The sequence below is a fragment of the Mustela erminea genome, chromosome 1 (genome assembly GCF_009829155.1).
Source record: "Mustela erminea isolate mMusErm1 chromosome 1, mMusErm1.Pri, whole genome shotgun sequence".
NCBI classification, from domain to species: domain Eukaryota; kingdom Metazoa; phylum Chordata; class Mammalia; order Carnivora; family Mustelidae; genus Mustela; species Mustela erminea.
The window spans coordinates 219,096,692-219,121,693 of NC_045614.1; the positions used below are offsets into that span (position 1 = coordinate 219,096,692).

At 57.6% G+C, this 25,002-nt stretch overlaps 1 protein-coding gene across 3 annotated transcripts in view; it reads left to right on the forward strand.

The window, feature by feature from the left end:
• ADARB1 (adenosine deaminase RNA specific B1) overlaps nt 1-25,002 on the forward strand; it is a 78,538-nt gene that overhangs the window by 16,806 nt on the left and 36,730 nt on the right. For 2 of the 3 annotated variants that reach the window (XR_004289064.1, XM_032357218.1), the window contains exons 2-5: nt 1,666-1,799; nt 16,319-16,393; nt 19,541-20,475; nt 24,806-24,920. Coding sequence is in view for 2 of the 3 variants with exons in the window: in XM_032357218.1 (XP_032213109.1) it covers nt 1,709-1,799; nt 16,319-16,393; nt 19,541-20,475; nt 24,806-24,920 (1,216 nt within the window). In the remaining variant the exon portion in view is untranslated. Of the gene's footprint in view, nt 1-1,665; nt 1,800-16,318; nt 16,394-19,540; nt 20,476-24,805; nt 24,921-25,002 lie in introns of those variants that run through there. The other variant, XM_032357228.1, reaches the window with a different exon arrangement.

The following is a 25,002-nucleotide window of genomic DNA, read 5'->3' on the forward strand; positions in this document are numbered from 1 at the left end:
CCCAAAACACAAAAAACTGCTTTTGACAACACAGAGAACAACTTCCTTGCATTCGACACCGGGTAGTTTTTAGCCTCCAGTTCAACCTGATGTTTTAAGACACTGAAAATCTCTGTATGTTTCTTGACACCAGACCTAAACGTTGTCCGTGGCTGTAAAGATCACACCGCACTGGCGTGGGGAGCGTCGTTGCCATGAGGGTGTTGAGAGGGTGCCGTCCTCGTGTGCTCCGGGTTACCTGACACAGTGTGTCTTCGGGGTAAAGAGGCTTCTGGAGAGGGAACCACCCACTGTCCAGGGAGCCTCTCTCTCTGGCCAGGTAGGGCTGTCACTGCCCCGGCACTCTGGGGCTGTTTTGTGGCAGAGACCGTCGGCCCTTCAGGGAACGAGGTGAGCCAGTTTTCAGTGGGGCCTCCCCGGGAAGAGAAGAAGAAACCGATTTTGGAGCAGCAATCTGAGATGACAGCATCCTGCTGCGTCTACGGAGATGGGTCCCGCAGAGCTCTGCGTCTGGGCGCAGCGAGGGCTTTGCGATCTGCCTACTTCAGGGGTGCTGGGCCTCCGGGACACACGGCGCCGTCCCCGGGGGACGCGTGTCTTCAGTGCGGCTGTCACAGACCCTTGCCTCAGGCGGCGGTGTTGCTCTTTGTTCCCGAGTTCAGCATCAGAGGCCGAATGTCCTTAGCACGAGCCACGGAGAAGGAGGACAAACAACGGAAACTGCGAGAACTTTCGCTCAAATGCCCTAAATCCAGGCTGGCCGCTGTTTCTCCATGGCCCTTCATCACTAAACATTTAGCTTGGGGAAAATACTGAAAGCCACAGGGATAATGGTTTTGGGGGGGAACTTGCTGTAATTCAAACGGTTTGTTAAAATGTTTCCTTCATGCATTCTAGAACCACCTTCTTCAGTAGAACAGTCACCCCCAAATAGGCTGCGCCGTCGGCCGGCGTCCGGGGAGGCCGAGCACGCCACAGGGTACGGCACTGCAGCCGCGGGGTCGAGCGAGTCGCGTGCGCCGGGCACTCCTGCGGGCGTAAATGCGCTGTGGCTGGCGCTGAGCGGCGCGTCATGTGGTGGCGGCCCTTCTGCCGTTCAAAATGATCAGTCTCGGCGCTGGGCAGCCATCAGGTTGGACTCTGGGGTTCAGCTCAGGTCATGATCTCCGGGACCTGAGATCGAGCCCCGTGTCAGGCTGCGTGCCTGGTGGGAAGTCTAAATGCGCTGGAGACTCTCCCTCTCCCTCTGCCCTTTCCCTGCTCCCGTGAGCTCGCTCGCTCTCCTTCTCTCAAAATAAATGAGTAAATCTTGAAAAAATAAAAACCAGTATTTTTAAGCTTGGCCATCCCGTTCATACCGGATGAACCAAGTTTTACAAGATGCACAGCATCTTCTCTTAGTATTCCGTAATTTTAAGGTGCTCTGAATCGTGTGTGTTGAATTTTTCCTAAGACGGTATCAGGTGAGCTTTTCCAGTATTTTTTTTAGAGAGGCAGGGGAGGGGCAGAGAGAAGATCTCAAGCAGGCTCCAGGCCCTGCTTTTTCAAATGGAATTATTTTTTTGAGAACAACAGCAGCGGGTTACTTGTTGGCTTCAGGAATGCTAAGATTTCAGGGATTTTTCGTAGCTTCTCAATGACCCATGTAGTTACTACCTCGTCTAGGGCAGGGCATGGGCTGTTGACTGGGTGAGGCTCAGACGGTTAGATGAGTCGGCCGGCAGTTACAGCTGGAAGGGAACCACGTACAGCTCAAGTGCTGACCAGGCCCCCCTGTAAAGCAGATGCTGCTGGGACAGGTAGGTGCTGCGCACCACCCTCCCTGGGCCCTGGCCAGCCCCGGGGACGGCGTCTGCTGCCTTCTTTCCAGGGCTGGCACAGCTGCTGAGTAAAGACACGTTGGGGCGGGGGGGGGGGGGGGGGGGGGGGGGGGGAAGACCCAGAGCCCCTTCCCCCCATCATTGTGTGAACGAGCTCTGTGTTCCGGATCAAAGGCTTTCTCGGGGAGCGTTTTGTCTCAGGTGTGAGAACCCCCTACCTGGGCGCAGGCCATCTGACGACCCCTGTCCCACGGGCCGCAGCTCTGCACCGCGCCGGTCTGGGGCTGGGCCCTCCCACGTCGCAGGGTGGAAGAGGAAGCGGGGTTTGGGCTCCTTGTGTGGACGCGGAGACCCAGACCCGTAGAGCTGTGCTTCCTGACACTGCCGGAGGAAGGCACGGAAGCCTCCTGCCCTCTGTCCTTCGCAGAGCGAGGAGATGCCGCCGGCTGCGGGCCGATGCCGCGGGACCTGAGGAGCGAGCAGGCTCCGTCCCTCGCGGCAGCCCTGGCTTCACCTTGCTGAGAACGTGCCTCTCGTAAGGTGCAAAGCACTTGGCAGCTCGAGACGCAGGGTGGGATGGCATTTGTCCATCCGTCTGTCCGTCCACCCATCCGTCCGCCCATCCGCCCACTCCCCACTCGTCCACCCCGTCAGCCGTCCGTCTGCCCGTCGGGTGGTCCGCCCACCCGTCCACCAGTCTGCCCACATGCTCGTGCCTCCATCCGCCCGCCCGTCCGTCCGTCCGTCTACTCACCCGTGACCCACCCATCCTCCCAAGTGTTCATCCGTCCGCCCGTCCGTCCGTCCGTCGGTTCGTCCATCCGTCTTCACACCTGTTCACGTATCCATCCGTTCATCACTGACCCACCCATCGCCTGCCCGTCCGTTCGTCCGTCTGCTCAGCCGTCTGTCCCCGTCTGTCTGTCCGTCAGCCATCTTCCCCCTCAGCCATCCGTCGACCCATCCGTTCATTGCGCATCTCCTCACTCACCCCTCATCTCTCCGTGCGTCCCTCTGTCTGTCCATCCAGCCTGCCTTCCTTCTCTCGCCGTACCCACCCACCCACCCATCCATCCGTCCGTCCGTCCGTCTGTCCATCCATCCGACAGGTGCCCATTAGAGCCTTTTGTGTGCTGGCACTGGGGATTTGGGCACGCACAGGGCAGGTGTCGGAGCTAGGGCGGCGGTGGCGGAAGGACAGCCCAGTGAGAAGGCTCGGGATCTGCTCTGGAATGGGCCGTGGTGGAGGGCGAGGGCGGATGTGTGGCGCGTGGCCGCTCTGCTCTATCAGGGAGGAAGGGACGGACCTTCCAGTCTCCGGTCAGAGTGGAAGTCCCCGTGTCCGCCAGGAGAAGGACACGCGGCAGGACCGCCGCTGAGCTCCGCCCCCACCAGGGAGCAGCAGTGACGGATCAAAGGCCCAGGTTTCCTGAACCTGTTGTGCCAGACGTCTGGGTGTATCTCCTGGCATTCACGCTGAGGGGCTTCCCAGCACACGAGGGGCCCCACTCGCTTGAAGGGGCTGCTTCGGCTAGCGGAGACATTGGGAGACGGAGCCGCGCTGGGCTGGCGGGAGACGTTGTGAGGGAAACCCAGGGTGAGACAGGTGAGGTTGTTCTCGGAGTACTGCGGGAAGGGCCTCGGGTCTCGGCCGTGTTCCTTCCTCCCTTCGTTAGTACTGTTCTGCGCCTTCTTGTCTGCTTTTCCTTTGATTCCAGAAAATGAAGCGTATTTTTCAAATAACCAGGGTTTTGGTGAGGCAGTGGTAAGAGAGCAGACAGGATTGCAAATGCAGTGTGACTGTGTGTCCGTCTTGAAGGACAAAGAATGGTCGTAAAAACAGTACTTTGTGAAGGTTTCTCTTCCCTCCTCTTGGTTCTGAGCCGGTGATGTGACTTTGTGGTTCTGGAATCCAGCTTCAGCCAGGTGTGTGCCCTCCCTGAGGTTGCTCTCGCCCCGTTGAGGAGCAGGAGAGGCAGCCCAGGGCGGGGGAGGGCACGGAGGTCTGTGTGCGTGAGCGTGCACACACACGCACGTGCGGGTGAGCGGTGTGGCTGGAGGCACTGACCGTGGGACGGGCCAGCCCGGTGCTCAGACACAGCTGGCCCTCGCAGGCACCCAGGGACTCAGGCCTGTTTCCTTCTTTGACAGAAGGTTCCGGAGTCACCCTGGGGGGTCACCGCCACCCCAGTCCTGCAGAGAAAGATGGGCAAGAATTCGGGGAAGCACACAGGAGGCCACGTGGCCAGGCCTGGAAGCATGGCCACAGCACGGAGAGTGCGGCGGCGGCCCAGGCGATACACCCGTGTCCTTGCCCGCCACGTCAGAGGGCCCGCCCGGGGCGGGTAGCCTGGGACCACCGCTGGGGAAGTCTTGCCCGGCTGGGCTTATGCCCTCTGGCCCAGCGTGTTCTGAGGGGGCCGTCACCCCCCAGCCGCCGGCTCCGTCCCGGGGTTCTTGCTTGTCCTCTAGGGCCCCACCTGACGTGGCGAGGGCCGTGTGAGAGCCGGCGACCGTCTGAACGGTTTGCTGGGGGCCTCACCAGCCACAAAATCTAATCTTGGGCAAACCCGTTTCCGTGTATTTGCTAGGAGTAGAATAGGCGTGTTTGGAATCGTGTGTGTAACGGCGGTGTTGAAGGGAGTAAGTGCCTCAGACTTACGGCGTTGTTCAGGGCTTAGAATCCTTTGGTCCCTGTACGAGTGACCTCATTTTACGGAGGCTCCTGGTGAGCTGGGCGGCCTGCCCAAGGTCGCTGAGCAGCCGTCCCCGCGGTGCCCCCAGGTAGCCAGAGTGGTCGCTCCTTCCCTGGCGGTCCCACGGCCCATCGGCTTGTCCTCTCCTGAGCCGGTCCTGTTCTGCCCATAGCTCAGCTCTGCACTGTCGCTCTGAGCTCTGACATGATGCCGAAGTCCGCGGGCATCCGCTGTCTGCCGAGCACCAGCGGGAAGGGCATGTGTCTGTTGGCAGCGGCCGCGGGTGGGCTGCAGGGACGGAGCCGCTGGCTTCGGATGGGGTCTGCCGCGTCCTGGCCCACTTTCAGAGTCTGTGCAGTAAGCTGCGCGCCCGGGTGTGTAGAAGGTCGGCCTAGAATAAAAATTCTGCTTTTCTCATTATAGAAGCAATGTTTATGGCAGGAATTAGGAAGTACAGACGCAGAATGAACTTTATAAAAAAGCAAAGGCAGTAATTCTTGTAACTAAATCTTTGACTATAAGGATAAGTCTTACTAGTTTCCTCCAGTTGTTAGGACCGGGCTCAGAGTGCAAAGGCTCGTGGCGGTTGAGCCTTTGTGTTGTGTTGTTATGGTGGGAGCCCAGGGACGCCTACTATGCCTTGGGCCCTCCCAGCAGACCCTGGGAGGTCAGCACCCTCTCGCAGACCCCCTCCCGACTCCAGTGCTCAAAGCATTTCTTACGGCCCCCGGCTCGCTCCTACCCAGTCCCTGCTGAGTCCTGGGAGGGTTCTGCTCTCTGGATGCCAACATGGAGAAGGCCGGAGCCTCCTGCAGCAGGCACGGCCTTGGCCTTCGTGGGGGCCACTTCTTTCCGGTCACTGTACGGGGACCGCTTCCCTGTAGCTCAGCCAGCCTGTGCCTTTCATGCTTCCTGACCGGTTGGCAGCGGACGTCTTCCTGGGCTCACAGCGAACGAAGCGGAACTGGAAAGCTTATGAGAGCCCGTCCACGTTTGTCCTTTTGTAAGTTCTGTTCTGTCGCGTACCTTTTCTTAAATCAGGTGTCCGTCCTCGTGTTACGACTGTAGCTGGCTCCTGAGACGTGGCCGGGGAGACGCGCGTCTTACTCTCAGGCAGGCTGGCACCAGGAGGTCACTGAGGCTTCAGGTCAGCTCATTGAGAAGGTGTTGCCTTCTGGCCCAGGGGCTCCGAGTGCCCGGGCGTGCAGGGAGATGCATGGCCGCGTGTCCAGGGGACTCGGCAAGAGCGGGTGGAGAGGTCAGCTTTTCCCGGAGGCGCCGGCGCCGGCTGCCACACCCACCGGCTGCTGGCCGAGGGGCCGGGGCTGGGGAGCACGGGGCTCGGCTGTTGGAGCCCCAGAGCAAGTTGCCTCGGTGTTCTGTGTTTGCGGGCGCCGCAGTGTACCCACTCGCTTCCTCCGCCGTGGCGGTGGCGCCGGGCGGTGTGGGCTCGCTGACCGTGGCCGCTTGCTGACCCAGCTGCTCTGCTCTGTGCGCTTCCCCAGCGCTCAGCCTAGAGAACTGGTTACCTGGAAGGGGAGAGTCGAGAGTTCATGTGTCTAGAATCCTGGTTGGCTGGAAATCTTTCTGGGTGGGACTCGAACACCTCATGTTAGGGGCTTTCATCATAGGTAAGAATGGGTTTTGTTGGCCGCTGGTGTCTTAGTTGGGGCTGGCGTTCCTCTGGCTCTGGTCTTACCCCCTCTGGCCTGGGGGTCACCAAGGTGTCAGACGCGGAGTTCAGGGGTTGCTCTGGGAAGGTCAAGTTGGGATGTGACTTTGAAAATACATTTCTTGGTTCCCCAGAGATTGCCAATAATCGAGGTTTCTCCCGTCTGCTGTGGGACTTATGGCACAGACAGAATCATCCCCTGCGTTTGTCGGCTGTTATCGCGGTATCTGGTGTTTCGGTGACCGTCTGTCTCCTGTGGTGTGGAGTCACCAGCAGCAGCCTCGGGCGCCGGCACGGGGACGAGCAGGAGGGTGAGGGCCTGGCCGTGCCGCCGCGTCCAGATGCCGCCGGCGGTGCTCAGGGGCTCGCTGCACGCAGGCCGCAGGCTGTGCGGGTCACAGCAGACCCTTGCCTGAGGCTGCAGAGCTGAAACTTGAAACAGGCACGGGGGCTGGTCACCCCAGCGAGTGGCATCCTGCAGGCCACGAGCAAGTGGGTGCTGGGAAGCTTGGCCTCCCGCAAGGCCTTGACGGCCCATCTAAGAGCGAGGTTGTGGCTGCCGGGAAGACATTTCTCCTCCTGAACTGTCCTCTCCCGCCCACGGGGAGCACGCTACAGCTGCTTCAGGTTTAAGGACTCGAGGGGCAAGGGAGTGTTTTTCATTGTAGACGCGTTTCACAGACAGCTGCTCAGAGAGCCACAGGCAGCCGTCGAGATGTGGTCAGAGGGCTGGGGACTCCCCAGGGGGACACCCGTCCTCCACAGCAAGCAGCGCTTTGGCTGAGTGCCGCCCAACGGAGGGTTGCAAGCAGGGACCGTTGGCTCTGAGGCCTGGTGGGAGGGAGGGGTCTGCCCCGAGAGGAGCGCTCAAGGGGGGTGCGGCCTCATTGCGGTTGGACAGCCAGAGCCCTGGCCGGGGCTTCCGAGGCCTGCGGCACCCCTAGCTCCAGGTGTCGCGAGCCCAGGGGTGTGCCACCGTGGAGGGAAGAGCTCATCTGGGAGTGGAAGTCAGCGTGCCAGGGGCACGCTCTTGGCTGTGTCAGGAAACCCGAGATAGTGGGTGCTTATTGGTGAGTGGAAGCCAGTAAGCAGAATTGTGTTGGAACTTGGGGACTCTGATCTTGGCCATGGCTGTGCGCATGCTTACTGTCTGCTTTGTGTCCGCTGCCTTGTTGCTGGCCTGGTTTCTGCTCAGGGCACCCGGGCGGGGGAGCGCCTCTGCCCGTGCCACCACGCAGAGTCGGGCCCGGCTCAGCGGCTCGGGCTGTGTGTGCTCTAATGAGGTCTGGATTGTTAACAGTAGCTCCTCTGTCTTTGCACGAGTTGACATCTAGTTGGCACATTTCAGTAAAAATTATAAATTGGGAAAAATGGGTAAAATCCTGCGCCTTTGCTTCTGGCACAGATGACCACATGCCCTCATTAGAGCAGCAGCTCTGAAGGGAACGGAAGCTGGGATCAGCCAGCACCCCGTGCTCCTGTCCCACGGTCGGGTGGGGGGGTCCTGGGTATGTGTGGTTCTCGGAGCACAGTGCAGCTTATTTTGGGGAAAACAGCTGTGGCAGCAAGTAGAGACTCTGGGCCGGGGGCAGGAGCTGGAGGCAGGGGCACCTATGCAGCTGTGAGCTTGTGCAGGTTGTCTGAGCAGAGGCAAGGCCTGTGTAGCTCAGACCCAGGGCTTCGGAGACGGAGCTGGAGGAGCTCGGGCTCGCTGTCGGGCCTGTCCCTGCAGGCAGGTGCTGGGCAGCCAGAGGCAAGGCGGTCCGGAGGCCCGGTGGGGGCGTGGGGGAGACTGGTGACAAGCAGGGGTCAGGCCACGCATCGTAAGCCTCAGTGAGCGGAGGGACGTGGAGGGCGCCCTGGGTAGGACCGTGGCCGAACCTCCCGGGAGGGGCAGCCTGCGGGGGGGAGCACGGCAGGCCCCGTGACCCAAGAGCACAGGGCCCCATGCAGAAGAGTAGTTGGGAGAGTGCTGAGGAAGGCCCTAGGTTGGGCATAGGGACAGCGGGGCCAGGGAGGTCCCCTGTGCGGGGGGAGGTGGCCTCCCGGCTCCTGGGGGCTGTGGGCAAGCCTGGGGGTGTGGTTCTAAGTGCCATGCTTGTGCGTGGGAGGACTTCCCGGTCACCTGGAGAAGAGGCGGCTCCCGTGTGGGGGCGTGGCCATGTCACAGGCAGGTCGCAGGGGGCCCGGCCCCAGATGCCTGGTGAGCGTGGCCACACAGAGGCCGGGGCTGGTGGCTTGGAGCTCCTGCTGCGCGCGTGCGGGAGCTGGTAGGGCAAGTGAGGGCCCAGGCTCACACACACGTGCACTGATGGGATCACTACCAGACCTGCAGCCCAGCCAGAAGATGCCAGAGGCCCCGGCCAGGTCGCCTGGGAGCCGGGTCTCCTGTGCCCCACCCCCCCCAGCGCTGTCCCCGCCAGCTCTGCGTCCGCGTGCCCCTGGGCTCAGCCTGCAGCTCCTTCCTGAGGGGGGTCCGGACCCACAGCTCAGCACCGCGCCAGCTCCTGCATCCGTCTGATGGCGAAGGACGCGTCGTCTCTAGGGGTCGCTCCTGCTGGTTTGTGCACCCGCTGCTGGCGACCTGTACGCGCACATGAGCCCGCTAACTCCACGCGCGCCGGCTGCTGGCCGCCCTCCCGGCACCGTGCTCCGCTGGCTCCGTGGATGTGCTTCTCAGCAGCGTTCCCCACGGCGTCGCGAGTGTCCGTGTGCATTGGTGCTATCTTCAAAAACGAGGACTTCGTGTTTTAGAGCAGTGTTAGGTTCCTAGCAGAACCGGGGAAACCGCCTGTGTCTCTCTGCCCCCGGAGTGGTGTGTGTGTCACTGCGGATAAGGCTGCACTCACACACCGTTACCACCTTTGCACACATGTGGGACGGCTCGCAGCCACCCCTGCACTGCCACACACCTTGTTTTCACAGCCTTAAAAAGCCTCTGTGGTCTACTCATTCATCGCCCCAACCCCCCTCCCCCTGCCCCTGCAACACGACCCGTCACCGGCCCCACGACGGTGCCTTCGCCACAGAGTCCTGTCGCTGGGATCACACGGGCCGCAGCCGTCTCAGACCGGCTCCTGTCACTCTGACACACACTCACGGCCCCCCGCGTCCCCTCATGGTGGGATGGCTCATGTCCTCTTCGTGCTGAACACCCTCCCACGGCTGGAGGGGCAGTTCCCGTGTCCGTCCACCCGCTGGAGGGCCCCTGGGTGGCTTCCAGGGGTTGGCAGTTACGCACGGAGCTGCCGCCGCCCTCGTGTGCGGGTTTCCGTGGGGGCGTGTGTTCCCGTCGCCGTGGGGGGACCTCAGGGAGTGCGATCGCCGGGTCGGGTGGGAAGAGCAGGTTTCGTCTTGGGAGAAACCACCAAACCTCCTTCCGAGGTGGCGGCACCACCTGCTTTCCCCGCAGCCGTGACGGGGCGCTCCGGGGGCTCCCGTCCTCGCCAGACCGTGGCCGCTCTCGGAGGGGTGCAGCGTGTCGCCGCTGTTTGAGCTTCATCTCCCCGGCGACCTGGGACGTGGGGCAGCTTTACTGATTGGCCGTCTGTGTGTCTTCTCTGTTCAGGTCCTTTGTCCGTTTCTAAAAGGTCATTTGTTTCATTGTTGAGTTTCCAGAGCTCTTTATATATTACAGATCGCTGTCCTGTATCGGAGGTGTCGTTGGCAAATGCTTGCTCCCAGGCTGTGGCTTGTCTTCTCACTCTCCTGACACGGTCTTTCACAGAACACAGGTTGACGCGTTAACAAAGTCCGGCTCATCCGTCCTCTCTTTCTCGGATTGTGCCTTTGCTGCTGAGTGTGAAAAGTCACCCCCTCTGCAGGGTCCCCCAGGATTTCTCCTGTGTTGTCGTCTCCAAGTTTGATCGTTTCGCATTCTGCATGGAGTCTGTGATCCACGGTGAGAGCATCGTCAAGAGCGTGAGGTCTGTGTCTAGAGTCACTTTTTGCGTGTGGACGTGCCGTTGTTCCCGCCCACTTGTTGAAGACGCGGGTGGCCTTGTGCCTGGGGCAGTGTGTGTGTGGCTGTGTTTCGGGGCGCTCTGTGCTGTCCCATTGCTCTATTTGTCCGTTCCTTCTTCAAGGATATTATTTTGTTCATATAATGGTGAAAGCAAAATATAAATCGTGAGGTTTATTCTCTAAAGGTGCTGGATTAAGTTGTTGAATTTCAGATTATTTTCTTTCAAATGATATAAGAATTATATATTTCAGTTACTTTTGTTAAATAGCCAAATCATCACTTGGCATTTTTGCTATGGCTAAAAAATTAATCTAGACTTTAGCAAGTTGCTTGATTTGTAGTAAAGTATCAACACAAATCATCTCCATCCTAACACTTCTGTGTTTAAAAATTTGCTGTGTATGACTGTTAAAGATAAAACCCGTAGCAGCTGCAAATAATAAGTAAAACTTTTCTTACAGCCATTCTGTTTTGAGAATAAAATGGATAAAATCTAGTAATAATTGCTAGTAATCTTAACCAAGTTTACTGCTTGTTTTAAACACTTTTTATTTTTTTTTAAAGATTTTATTTATTTACTTGACAGACAGAGATCACAAGGAGGCAGAGAGGCGGCTGAGGGGGATGGAAGCAGGCTCCCCGCTGAGCAGAGAGCCCGATGTGGGACTCGATCCCCGGACCCTGGGATCCTGGCCTGAGCCGAAGGCAGAGGCTTAACCCACTGAGCCCCCCAGACACCCCTTAAATACTTTTTAATCTATACGTTTTTAGTGAATTCCTAATGATAGCATTTCCAGCAGCACAATAGAATATACTCAAGTTCTGACACATTTTCAGTACAAGAAGTCATGTCTTTATATTTCATTCCAGAATACCTTTGTTCACTAAGGAAGAGGGAGGGCGTGAAAGGGTAGGAGTGAACGCAGCTTCACTGTCTTGCGAGGAGAGGGCACTGCCGCAGTCACGCTCTCTTACAGCGTAAGCATCTACAAAGGTGTGAATAATAGCACGTCCACTTAGGAATGAGCACATGGCCAGTTGACTTGTGTTATTTGAAGTCAGTTGTGTGCGGTCACCCAGCATCCAGTCTGGTGTGTTAGGAAGTGCCCGTCCCTGACGCGGGCCACCACCGTGGCCACACTGCGGACTTCTGAGTGTGCTCGCTGCCACTCCAGCTGCGCAGCTGTCACCCTGGCAGTCAGTCTGAACCGCACGTGCCGTCCTGGGTGCTGGCGTCCCATCAGGTCCAGTCCAGGAGGGCTAGCCCGGCCTCATCGCCGCACGACTGTTCAGACCGTTCCTTTTTCCACATAAACTCTGGATCCAGCTCGCCTCATGCTGCCAGACAAAGGGAGGCTGCAGTTGTACCTGGAACCTACTTAAATCCGGTCTTTTGATGCCAACTTGAAGGGTCTTTTCACACTTCAGTGCCCCCCCAGTTTAGCTTACTTTCTGTAGCATTAGGGAGATTATTTGAATATTGCTGTCGAAGAAAGCTATTCTTTAACTGGCCATTTTTGGAATTTTGTTCGATATGCGGTTTTTTCACGGGGTTTTAATTCTTTCTTGTTTATCGTTCAGGCCATAAGAAGTGCTTTTGCGAATGAAAGAAACATGGTTCTGTGAAATGCCCTGCAGTGCTTGCATTTATTATTTTGGTTTGTTTTATAACCTTCTGTACTAGAGTTGGCATCTGTAGATGCTGGAAATGTTGGCTTCTGCTCCGCAAGAGATTTCTGGCGTCTGTTCTTAGTATGCACGTACCCACTTGCCACTGTGCATAGCCTGATGATTTTCTACCGTGAGACATTTTCTGTGTCCGTTTTTAGAATTTTAGTATGTGGGAGCTGGTAAGCGAGGTGAGCTCCCCAAGTCAGGTGAGCTCCACGAGGGCCAAGCCTGTCCCGTGGTGCAGACTCACCCTCCCCATCACTGCACGTGCCGTCTTCCTGGCGCCGGACCTGCAGGGAAGCCGGCCCTCTCTGTGGACCAGTTATTGGTTAATGATCGCGTGTGCCTGTGTCTACGTCTAACTTAACTTCTCATTTTGGGATCACGACAGTTCACAGGCAGCTGTTAGAAATAACACGAGAGCCCTGCTTGCTTTCCACAGAGCACTGTTACAAGGATGTTGACCTCCGTACAGTCAAGATCCAGAACATTCTAGCGCTGCAGGGGTCCCTCCTGCTGCCCTTTTATAGCCACAGCCGCCTCTTCCCGAGCCCTGGTGGCCCCGACCTGTTCTCCATCTGCAGTTTTCTCATTTCCGCAGTAGTGCGCATGGTGGGCTGCACACAGGTCCATACAACGGACCATGAGATCGGGGTTTTCCACACGTTCTCATTCTCTGGGAATCTACCCAGGTGGTTGTGTATATCAACAGTCTGTTCCTTTTTATTGCCACACGGTGTTCCGTGGTGTGGATGGACCGTATTGTAGTTCATTATTCAGCTGTTGAGGGGCCCCTGGGTTTTCCCAGTTTGGGGTTACTGTGAATCGAGTGGCTCTGAGCACGCATGTACGTATATAAAAATTTCTCAGGTCCTCTCTACCCCCAGTGTGGGGCTTGAACTCACAACCCCGAGATCAAGAGTCACACGCTACACCGAACCCACCAGGCGTCCCCCTGTATCCATTTTCTATGTGACCATGTCTTCATTTCTCTGAATGAATGCGCATGTTTCGTTTTTAAGACACCGCGAGACTGTTCTCCGGGGCGGCTGCACCTGCTAGGTTCCCGCCAGCCGAGTGTGGGACGCGCTTCTGCGCATCCTTGCCAGTGTGTGGGGTGGCTGCAGTTTTCCCTCATAGCCGTCCTCACGGGTGAGTGCTGGAGCCGCATGTGGCCTGAGTCGCGTCTCCCTGAGGGGTGACGGTGTCCGGCACCGTCTCAGGGGCTCATTTGCCGTCTGTGCACCCTTGTTGGTGATACCGCTCTTCATGTCTGCTGCCCAGTTTCTGATTGGCTTGTTTTATTGTCTGGCTTTGAGAATTTCTCACATAGGGTGTGGGTTGGCTATGTGGCTTCCAAAGATTTTCTCCATGTCGGTAGCTTGTCTTTTCATCTTTTCGGCAGGGTCTTAAGCAGAAGTGTTTCATTTCGATGAGGTCCACTTTATCAGTTTTTCCTGTCATAGATCACGCTTTTGATCTGCAAAAGAGTCTGCAAAGTCTTTGCTTCGTCCTAGATCCGGAGGGTTTTCTCCCATGAATTTCCTAAAGGTGTTACAGTTTGTGTTTTACGTGGAAGCCCCTGGCCCGCTGCAGGTGGCCTGCCGTGTGGGGAGAGGTCGCACCGCTCCGGCGTACTTTGCTGACAGGGCTGTCTGTCCTTTCTGCGCTGACCTGCCCGGGTGTGCTGGCGAGAGCTTCTCCGTAGGTCCTTCCTCCTGCTCACTGTGACCTGCTTGTCTGTCCTGCACCAATTCCACACCGTCCTGGGGACTCAGGCTGTCTAGTAAGCACGTTATGGTGGCTGCTTGGAAGCTTTCCTCCAGTGAGTCTGACATCTCTGGACAGCATCTCCTGGTTGTATGTTTTCATTCAGTGTGGGATCTTCGTGGCTGTCAGTATGAGGAATGATTTGTATTGAAACATGAACATACTACGTTACAGGACCTGAATCTTACCTAACCCTGTGTGCTAGCTGACTGTCCCTCACGCCGCTCTCCCTCTGGTGGGGGTCCGGTTCCCACCGGGCCTCTGCCGACAGCTTGCAAGTTTGCTCCTCTTCTGTGGTCTCCTGACAGCCCCAGTGGGGATGAGATGGGCCCCTAAGCACCTCGGCCCGAGTGTCCCCCCGACCCTGCACCATGGCCGGGACGAGCGGGGTCTTTCCACTCCGCCCGTTCCCCGTGTAGCCGGCAGCTCCCTGTCTTGGACCTTTGGCCGAAGGAACAGTTCTCGTTTTGTTTGTGTCTGTGCCCATCCCCAGTGTCGTCTGGGCGTCTTGGGCTTCCAGGCTGGTGATGCAGAGGCAGGGGCGGGGCCTCCCTACCGTGCTCTCCTTGTGCCCGGCTAGTCTGCCTTCCTCCCTCCCCCTCAGAGCCCCTCGGATGTTTGCTGTTTGTAGTAGTTTGGGTTTCTCTGAAGTGCTTTGTGACGGTCGGTCTCACACCAGCTCTGTGCTTTCCTCTCTGCCACCCGCGTCCCGTCTTCAGGGTGCGCCCCAGCTGCCCTGACCCCCGGCTCCAGTCGGCACCCGTGCCCCCGTCGTCCCGCGAGGGACTCCCCAGAGCCCCTGTGTCTCACCGAGGGCGTGTGGGACTTCTGCACTCGCGACTGTGTCTTCCCTCCCACTTTGGAACTCAGGGGAGTTACTTTTTTATTAAAACTTGCCATAATGGGAATATTAAAACACATGCAAATACAGAAGCGCATAAGAACACCCACGTGCCCATCGGCTGGCGTGAGCGTGCCGGCCTTCCGCCCCGTGTCACCCACACAGCGTCTGCGTTTCTCTGTGCCGTGCCGTGTCAGGTGATAAGAACAAGTCTCAGATGCTCTCAGTTCATCTGGAAGTACTGAAGTATAGGTCACTGAGATTTAAGTACTATTTCACACCGAAGATGACTAATAATTTCTTAATATAATCAGCTATTCAAATAATATTTTTTTTAAGTATTCACTTACTTATTAGAGAGAGAGAGCGGGCTCGAGCGCGGTGGGGAGGGACAGAAGGAGGAAGAGAGACTCCGCAGCAGACTCCCGCTGAGCTCGGAGCCTGACGCGGGACTCGACCTCACGACCCTGAACTCACGACGTGCCGAAACCAAGAGTCAGATGCTTGACTGACCGCGCCACCCAGGTGTCTCAGTGGCAGAATCCGTCTGATTTCTTTAGGTTTTGTGCTATCCACAGTGTGATTTGCAAGTAGTACATTTTCAGAAACTGTGTCTTGAAGTAATTAACTAATATAAAATAAAAATGCTTAAAAAATAAAATAAGATAAGATAATATAAAATAAAAATGCTTTTAAAACTATGTGGAAGACTTTCTTAAAGGATCTTTTTTTAAAAGAAGATTTTATTAACAAAAAAATAAATAAAAGAAGATTTTATTTATTTGAGAGGAGGGAGGGTCAGAGGGAGAAGCAGACTCCCCGCTGAGCAGGGAGCCAGCCCGATGTGGGACTTGATCCTGGGACTCCAGGATCATGACCTGAGCTGAAGGCAGATGCTTAACCACCCCAGCCCCCCAGGTGCCCCTTGAATGAAGGATTCTGTATCGAAACTTATTTAACGTTTAGCCACAGATTTGGTGCATATACATTGAGGTTCAACAGCGTTCACAGCTGATTGCTGTGAAGACTACGTGCGTTTTAGAGAGACGGGAGATTTCTAACACGCAACGATTGGGCACATTTTCGTCACCATTTTCCTAAAGGAACTGAATTGCCTCTCGGTGACTTACGGGATAAATTTTGCTCGTATACGAAGCAAACGTGGCTACGGCATGTGCCATGCTCTCTTCCTGGCTCGCGGTGTGATGGGTCCAGATGATGTACGGATGATGCCGCAGTACAGTGTCTGGGAAGAGGAGACTGTTACATTGTTAAGAGTTAGATCCTTGGAGTAATTGTTCTTGGAGGACTTCCTGTGGTTTCCCCGCCCACAGGATTAGAAGTTACAGGTTGCTCAGGGGTTAGATCCGGTTTGAATAGGCCTGTGCTCTTCAGCCGCATCCCCCTGAGACCCCTTCGGGGTGAAGAAGAGCAGCCCGGTGCGAGCCGCCCGGTGCAACCCCGGCGCTCCTGCTTGCGTCTGTAGTTTACGCCCTGGGCCAGAGTCCCGCGAGCAGCGAGCAAACGGCGGGGGGACCGGCGTGTACCTGGCGCGTCTTTGTTCGCGCTGTGGGAGGGCTCCCTCTGACACATCCTTGTCCTCGCTGTCCCCTGGGACCCAGCCCCTGCCGCGGGGCCACTCTCCTCGGAGTGGCCCTGGAGTCATGGGACAGTCCCTTCCTGCCGGCGCCTCCTGACGGCACAGCCCCGGGCGGCGGCCCCTCGGTGTCCCTGACCACGCAGATGTCCCGTCCTGGGCCGCAGACCTAACCATCCTTGTTCGGGACTTTCTTCTTTAGCTTGTAGTAAAGGAGCACGGAGCAGGCGGACGCCATCTGCTCACGTGACGGGCACACTGACCAGTCTTTCCTTGCTGTCTTTCAGACAGAAACCGCCTCCGCCGGTCAAGAAGCCCTCAGAAGGCCCTTGCCATGGACACAGAAGATGAAGAAAACACGAGTAAGACCGGCCTGCCGTGTGGCACCGAGTAGCTCGCTCTCCGCTCGAGCCCTAGTGTTCTTGTCAGTCTTTCTAATGGGACTAATTTGGGAAAAGTGATTCTTTCCTACAGTATTTCCTACACCAGTGACAGTGGCTGTTTGAAGTCTCTGATGTGTTCTCTACAGGAGGTGTTGGTACCTGGTGCGGGCATTTCCCTATGGCCGTGTGTGGGACCGTCTGTCACTCTGGGCCGCCGTGTGTGTCCCTGGAGGCAAATACAGGCCTCCGGATGCGCTGGCCACGGAGCTGCCCGGCTTCATCAGACATCACAGCCTGGTCTCCCACAGGCGGCCGGATGTTCATCTGTTCCAATCCAAAATACCCTTTGAGATTAATTTAAATACTTGCTCATCTAGGATAACACTACCCAGATTTTTCCCTGTAAATGCGATGGATTCTTCTCGTGCTTTGAGGGAAGGGAGCTGATCTCGCTTCCAGTCTTCCGGGAGCCTTTGGGCGCTGTGGGCCAGAGCTCACTGTTCGGCCCGTTCCGCGCCCCACACTGTCCTCTCTGGAGTGCCGGCTGGCGAGCCTCAGGGGCGCACAGCTTCCCTCCCCAGCGGTGTCCTCTGTGAGACGTTCCCTGAACACCTGTCCTCTGTTTTATCTTTATTCCCAGATAGCCTGCGTTTGCGTAAGGTTTAAAGGCTCCCACAGAAGTTGGGAGCTTTTAGTGTGGAAATTACAGCAGAGCACATTTGGCGATATATGTACACAGTATTTTTTTCGGATATATGTACATGTGTACATTCTCACTTGTCTGTGTTCGGTGGCTCCCAAGGAAGACCCGCAGGTCGAAATGACGAGTGACCTTTTACTGAGCGTGGTGCCCCGTGACTAGAGCGGAGGTCAGTCCGGCTCCCTGTGACTTCACTCAGGACCGGCCCGCTGAGGCCTTACCCTTGGGCCTGCTGCCCCACGGGCTGCTCCACGGGCTCTGCAGTGGGGAATGGGCCACGGGCCGGGCCTCTGTCACACGAGCCGCGCGGAAAGTGCTCTCTTGGGTGGTCGGGGGCGTGAGAGAGCGGGAGCGCTTGCTTTTCAGCAGCGAGACCCGAGCTCCGCCTCCTGCTTCCTGCAGGCTGCTGTCCCCGTCAGTCCCTCCTCGGGAGGTCAGTTCCGCTCGCCGTGGCCACTTTGGCCCGTGCGCTCCCCCGCATGGGGACATGCGAGCACCTGTCCCCCAAGCCTCCTTTGCTCGGGCCCGTGGGCTGTCCTCCACAGCGGCAGCCGTGGGTTTGGGTGGAAACATCGCGTGTGTGTAGACCCTGTGGTAACTCTCCAAGGTACACGAGTCTTCTGAGTGATCTGCAGGAGACGCGAATGCTGGTTCCCGAGCTGGAGGTGACGGGCAGCCCTAGATCTTCTGTGGTTTCAGAGGCAACGAAAGAGCTCATCACGGTTGTGTTCACATCTGTGAAACAAAGCAGCAGCTCCGTGTGTTTAAGAGCCGGGGCACTGGGGCCTCTTCTCCCTCTAATGTAGTTTTCCTTCACGTAGTAGCAATTCCGATCCGGCAGAAGCGGGGCCGTATCTGAGCCCCGAAGCAGACGACAGCCCGGAATCTGTGTGGTCTGTGTCCCCGGAAGCACTTCTTCTGACAATCTCAAGTCTGTCTGTCGCCCCAGTACGGGTTGTGTTCATGCGTGCACGGCCAGCCTTTGTGTCCAAGGCTGTGTGTGTGATTGTGTGCTCGCGTGCTCGCGGCCGTGGCCCGACCCTCGTGCTGGGAGCTTCTCTGGCACCAGCCCAGCGGTACGCGGTCGGGCGGCGCGTGTTTCTCTTACTCACTTGTGGATCTGAATTTTGTCTCACTCTGCCCTTTTTAACCTTTGTTTCCTTTGAGCACCGAAAGGAGTAACCTATCGAGCTTTTGCTGGAGGATGTTATAAATGAAAATTTAGTGTCCATTCCGTCAGCTTTGCTAACTGGGAGAAGTGGTGTGTGTGTTGGGAGCCCCGGGCACTGGGCAGTGTCAGAGAGCCGTCTCTGCTCCCTCCTCCCGCCCTCGGCAGTTTCCAGGGCATTCCTCCTCGCATCTCAGCTCTGGAAGCTCAAGAACTTGAACTTTGGGGCTTGGTGGCCGGCAGCCCAGACTGTCTGTCCCGTTTAGCCTCCCGGCAGGCAGCCTATGAAAATGAACCTGGAAAACATGGGGTTTTTCTCCGTTTTTTTCTCTTTTAAGTCTTGATAAACTTACAGAGAAGAGTGAATACTTTCCTATTTCCCTTTTTGAAATTAAAATTATATTTATTTTGCCTTGAACTTTAAGGGTTTTAAAATTATCCTTATTAATTGTAAACAGAAACTATCCTTAAAAGGTAGAATAATCAAATTATTCTGTAAGTCCATCAAATATTTGTTTTAAAAAAAAAGACAAAATCACTGGCTTTACTTAGAATGTTAGGAAGTTGTAGGCCGTTTGCAGTTTCAGTCTTACGTCTTTTTCTACATATTTTTTCCCTGTACTGGAATGTAGTAAGGGTTCGCAGGGGAACAGTCCCCACACAGCGTGGAAAGAGTGGAAGCACGTACTGGAAGTGCAGCCGCCCCCTCAGGGTCCCCCCCGTAGCCAGAGCGCTTCCCAGGACTCGAGAGGTGTCCCCTGAGATCGATTCAGGACTAAATCAAGGCACTGCACCTGATGTGAATATTCAGAGCCTGAACGCTGATGAGCTCAGAATGCCTGCTTGAAGTCCTGTCCCCATGGGAAGCGCTGCTGTCCAGAGCCTGAGGGCCCGAGAGCAGGGACATCGGGGAGGAGGGGTGTGTGTGCGCTGACGGGAGGTTTTCGGATTTGGCTGCCATCCCGCAGTTTGATAAGCTTGAACAGCGCATCTCTAGACACTCAGAATATTCTTGTAGGAGAAAGTTGTTTCCAAGATTCCTCTTTTAATGCAGAGCAGCTGGGGATTCAGACTAGCGGTGGTGGCGGGGCGATGGTCCGTGGGTGGCACGGATGGCTGTCCGCACGCCCCGTGGGGAAGGAGGGATAAGCACACATCACTTACCCAGTTACAAAGAGAGACGAAGGAATCTATAAATTTTGCATTTACAAGATCCTACAACGAAGGCGTTGTAAGTTACTCTTTCTGGGCACCGCAGGTTCGAGCAGCACAGATGTTAAGGAAAGCTGCGGTCTGGACAGCGTGCCCCCCAAGGACGGCAGCGCGCCCGGGCCCGGCGAGGGCGCCCCGCTCTCCAATGGGGGCAGCGGTGGCGCCAGCCGGAAGCGGCCCCTGGAGGAGGGCAGCAACGGCCACGCCAAGTTCCGCCTGAAGAAGAGGAGGCGGCCGCCGGGGCCCGCGCTGCCGAAGAACGCCCTGATGCAGCTGAACGAGATCAAGCCCGGCCTGCAGTACGCGCTGCTCTCGCAGACGGGCCCCGTGCACGCGCCCTTGTTCGTCATGTCCGTGGAAGTGAACGGGCAGGTGTTCGAGGGCTCCGGCCCCACCAAGAAGAAGGCCAAGCTGCACGCCGCCGAGAAGGCCCTGCGCTCTTTCGTGCAGTTCCCCAACGCCTCCGAGGCGCACCTGGCCATGGGGAGGACCCTGTCCGCCAACACGGACTTCACGTCCGACCAGGCCGACTTCCCCGACACGCTCTTCAACGGCTTCGAGACCCCCGACCGGTCGGAGGTGCCCTTCTACCTGGGCTCCAACGGGGACGACTCCTTCAGCTCCAGCGGGGACCTGAGCTTGGCGGCGTCCCCCGCGCCCGCGAGCCTCGCGCAGCCCCCCCTCCCCGGCCCCCCGCCGTTCCCGCCGCCGAGCGGCAAGAACCCCGTGATGATCCTGAACGAGCTGCGGCCCGGGCTGAAGTACGACTTCCTGTCGGAGAGCGGGGAGAGCCACGCCAAGAGCTTCGTCATGTCCGTGGTGGTGGACGGCCAGTTCTTCGAGGGCTCGGGCAGGAACAAGAAGCTCGCCAAGGCCCGGGCCGCGCAGTCCGCCCTGGCGACCATTTTTAACTTGCACTTGGATCAAACGCCGTCTCGCCAGCCCATCCCCAGCGAGGGCCTGCAGTTGCACTTGCCGCAGGTGAGGACGCGCGCCGCTGCCGGAAACGGTGGCCATGTCTTGACAGTGCTTTCAGACAGGGCTCCTTCTCCTGGTCCCTGTTGATGTCCCGTTGGAACGGCACTGGTAAGTCTGGCTCCGGGCATCCTGCCTGCCCAGGTGGCGCATGCTGGGCGGCCTGTCCAGGGCTAGGACGTGCACCAGCATCCACCGGGGCAGTGCTGTCGGTGGCCTCCAGGCCGAGCCCTGCCCCGCGCCCCATGGCAGCCCGAGGCTCCATTCCCCCCAGGCCTCCCTTGCGGGGACCCAGGTCCCGTAGCAGCCTGTGACATGAGCAGCTCAGCGGTTTCCTGCGAAGTCTGCCCGGGGAACCCCGAGCACAGAAGAGAGGCCGGCCGGCCAGCTGCTGAGAGCCTAGCCTGGGTGCGAGTGGGTGTCTCCCAGCTCCAGCGGGGCTGACGGCTGCGGGGCCGGCCGGGGGGTGCTCCGTGACAGGCATGATCCCTCTCGGAGGGTGAGGGATGGAACGGGGCCCTCCAGAGGCCCTCACGGGGCTTGGGAATCTGTACCTGGAATGTCCTAGGTGCGGTCCATGTGGACCTCCCTGCTGCTCGGCCGGAGGGAGGCGTCCACTCTTGTTTGGGCTTGGACGGCCCCCCCCATAAGACCAGGACAAAGATAGAATTTCAGGCGGGCTCGTGGCTTGCACACAAAAGGAGAAGCACGAAGTGGGGGATAGCAGGTGGCTGGCATCTCTACAGCCTAGAAACCTTTGTGTGTCGCTTCTCTTCTTGGAAATCCAGTTTTCTGGGTGAGGGTAAAAATTTTTTTTTAGAGAGAAAATCGATTACCCTTCTCTGTTCCTTTTTGTTGAAGTAGTACCGAGGTTGAAGATGAATTGTGTACTGATGTGAGGAGAGAATGAAGGGACTCCGATTGGTACACGGACCGCTTGTATTTCTCGTAGAAGAATCTGGAAGGTCGTGGCTTCTCTGGTGCCTTTGAACACAGTTAGAGTAATTTCTCTGTGCTGTTGCCCGAGGTGACCGGTACTGCTAGGGTTTAGAAGAAGAAACTATTCTGCCTAAAGCTGAGCCAAACACAGCATCATGTAAGAAGTAGCGTGTTCAGAGTGTCCTGCGGGCAGTTAATGAACCCGGTAATTGTCGCGGCCGGCACGACAAATCCACCAGGAACGTGAGGGTAAGAGGGTGGTGAAAAGAAATTAAGAGACAAAGAGACGGGGCAGGAGGAGCACCAGGGAGGACGTCCCATAGAGCCGATTTTATTCAAGGCTGTGAGGCATTATATAGCTAACAGAAACAATCCTAAGAAAAGTATCTAATTTTAGCTGATTACTAAAGAGTTTGCAGCAAGCACAGAAAATCCTCCAAGCTTTCCCATTATCATTTCCTAAGCACCAATAGCAGACCTTCTAGCGCCAGATGTGCTGAGTTCAAGGCCACTCAAGACATAGTTTGTGTAAGCACAGCTCAGTCTTACTGTGGTGTAGGCTAGAGCCGTGCACGGACAGCAAGGTCCGGCCGAGAATGTCTGACCCCGGCCCAGTCGCCTCTAGCTGACTAGCCCACGTGTGGGAGGTCACGTGGGCGAGCACCCAACACAGAGCACAGACCCTTTCTCAGAGCTACTCGACTTTATCGACCTTAGCCTTTTGTTCTGCTATTCAGCCTTTAAAGGAGGCACAGTCAGGGCCTGGTTGGGTCCTCGTCTCAAGCCTTACCATGGCCTCCCACAGGTAATACGTCCCACATTAACCTGTTACGAACGTGTGTCAGAGGACGTCAGTCCACTTACCGTTTCACACGTTGGTGGCACTAGTTCCCTGGAGATTTCCTGTTTTCAGGTCTGCTGTTTGCTGCACGTGTTCCAGCTTGAGTTCGCGACTGTTCACGGTCTGCGGCCACCTGACTTCCCTTAGCATCGGAAGAGTCGCATGTTCGACGATTGGAAACCTGCCAAGCGCTGCGAACCCCTGATGCCTGGGTTTTGCAGGGTGGAGGGGTCCCAGCATGGCAGGGAGGCAGGCAGGGGTCCTAGCCTGGGCCCGGACTTCTGCGGGAGCAGAGACCAGAGCTCTGCTGGGGTCCACGTGGGGCCTCACCGGTGGGGAGCGTCTGGGAATCCCACCTAAGGGAGGGAGGAGGTAGGCAGGGGTCATGTCAGCCCTGCCCCCGGCCGCTTGCCTGGGCTCTGCGGGCTCCCAGTACTCGTTTCTGAACCTTGTGGCCATGGAGCCGTCTGTCCCCGTGTCTGCTCACTGGGCCCCCACCGTGGTGTCTCTGGAGCACCCCCCGGGAGCTTTCCTTGGAGGACCTGGGGTGGTCCCTGCAGAATCAGCCCTCACAGCTTGATTTCTGGGCTCCGCCATCTTTGCACGGGACGTCTCCAGGCCCGCGCTCGGGAGCGCTGAGCATCCACACCATTGGCCTGGAGTGGCCCTTGAGTCCCTGGTCATGGGACTTGTTGCCTTCATCGTGTCCATAGTGGCATTCCAGGGTTTAAACCCAGACGCCATGGACCATGGAGGCGTGCAGAGCCCTCGGCCTCTAGTGGGTTCTGTGAGGGGCAAAAGCCGGCCATCGGCCCCAGCCCAGCTTTGAGCCGTGGCCTCTCAGCACCTGGGGCTGTTGCAGAGACACCCGGGGCTGGGGGGCGTGGGCGTGGGCTGGGGGGCGCGGGCGTGGGCTGGGGGGCGCGGGCGTGACTGCCGCGTACGGCGCCCCCAGCACGTACAGAGACTCGCTTCCTTACCTGCAGTCTCTGAGGGGCTGGAGGAGCAGTCCTGGTGCTGACCGTGCCCGCCTCTGACCAGTAAGTGTCCAAACGAGGGCCTGACCTCCTCTGAGCATCTCTGAGCTCTGCAGTTTGGAGATTGGCCGGACCTTGCACGAAACGGAAGCTTTTCTTTTCTGTGGCTTATTCTGAGCCTCTCGAGACTTTTTCTCTTACGCAAACTGGAACACGTGGTCCTTCATCTTTGACCCCTTCCCACCGTGTCGCCTGCTCCCACGCGTGTGGCACTGAGGCCTCTGCCTGGGGTGCGGGGGGGCTTGCTGCCCCCCGTTTTCTGTCCATGCTCCCCACCCCCGACTTGAGCGCAGTCTTCTGGGGGCTCTTTGGTACTTACTGGGGCAAAGGCAGGAGGAAGAAATCCTGGTGACTTTTGTTTTTTTCAAAGAAAGTCATCATTTAAGGGACACCTGGGAGGCTCAGTTGGTTAAGCTGCTGCCTTCAGCTGAGGTCCTAATCCCAGGGTCCTGGGATCGAGTCCCGCATCGGGCTCCTTGCTCAGTGGGGAGCCTGCTTCTCTCTCTACCTCTACCTGCCACCCTGCCTGCTTGTGTTCTCTCTCGCTCCCTCACAAATAAATAAATAATTTTTTTTAAAAAAAGTCACCATTTAGGATGATGGACGTTTCCGTCCATTTGGGGAGTGTTTTATCACAGGCCAAGCTGGGGACACCAGACATAGCCGTTTGATACTCACGGACCAGTGTGAGGTTGGAGGACGTACTGCCCACACGCACGTCCCGTCGGGCTTCACTTCCCAGAAACGCTTGTATCCAAGATACGTTGTAAACCGTGAAGCAAGACCACGGCTGTGTTCGCTGCTGGGAAATACGGCCTGCAGGGCAGGCCGACTGGTCTGGCGGTGGACCAGCCACCTGTCACCCCTTCCCCAGGGAGCGTGGCCGTCAGTGCTGTCTGCGGGCAGCTGGGTCTGTGGTGGGGGCCCTCCCAGGCCGTGCAGCAGGTGCCCCAGGCGGAGGCTGAGCACAGCTGCGTGGCTCTTCTCCTGGGCGTTCATCACGCAGCCCCTTCTCTTGCCCTGATGTTGTGGATCACACTCAGGGGAGTGTTCCCTGGCCCCGTCAGCCCCCGAGTGGATGGAGCAATTTCACTTCCTCCAAAAGCCCTGTCGCTCCCCGTGGCCTCAGAGGCTGGGAGAGCTGGGCGCAGAGCCGCAGAGGGTGTGAGGCGGGTGGCCGGAGGGGGCCGCTCTGGCTGGGGCCTGCCTCAGCTTCTTCATCCAGGGGCGGGGGGGGCCGGAGGGGTGGCACAGGCTCTGGACTGTCCCTGTCCCTGAGACTCTCGAAGAATTCCACCCAGAGCCTCCAAAGCTCCGCGGGCCTGTGTTTCCAGGGAGTGTTTTGGAGGGAGAAAAAAGCCCGCCCGCCCACGCACAGACACGTGTCTGTTTGCCAGATTTGCCCGTGCGGCTTTCCAGAAGAGAAGCCGTCTGTAAGGCCACTCCGAAGGGACAGCCTTGTCGGTGTGCACGGGGCAGGGGCCAGTCCACACCCCTGACTCCCTGCTGTGGTCCTCAGGTGTTAGCCGATGCCGTGGCCCGCCTGGTGCAGGATAAGTTCGGCGACCTGACGGACAACTTCTCCTCTCCGCACGCTCGCAGGAAAGTTCTAGCCGGCGTCGTCATGACCACAGGTAAAACGCTGTGCTGTGCTTCACGCCGAACAGAGAGAGGACGTGCTCTCGGGCCGCGACCGACCGTCTCTGTGACACTAAC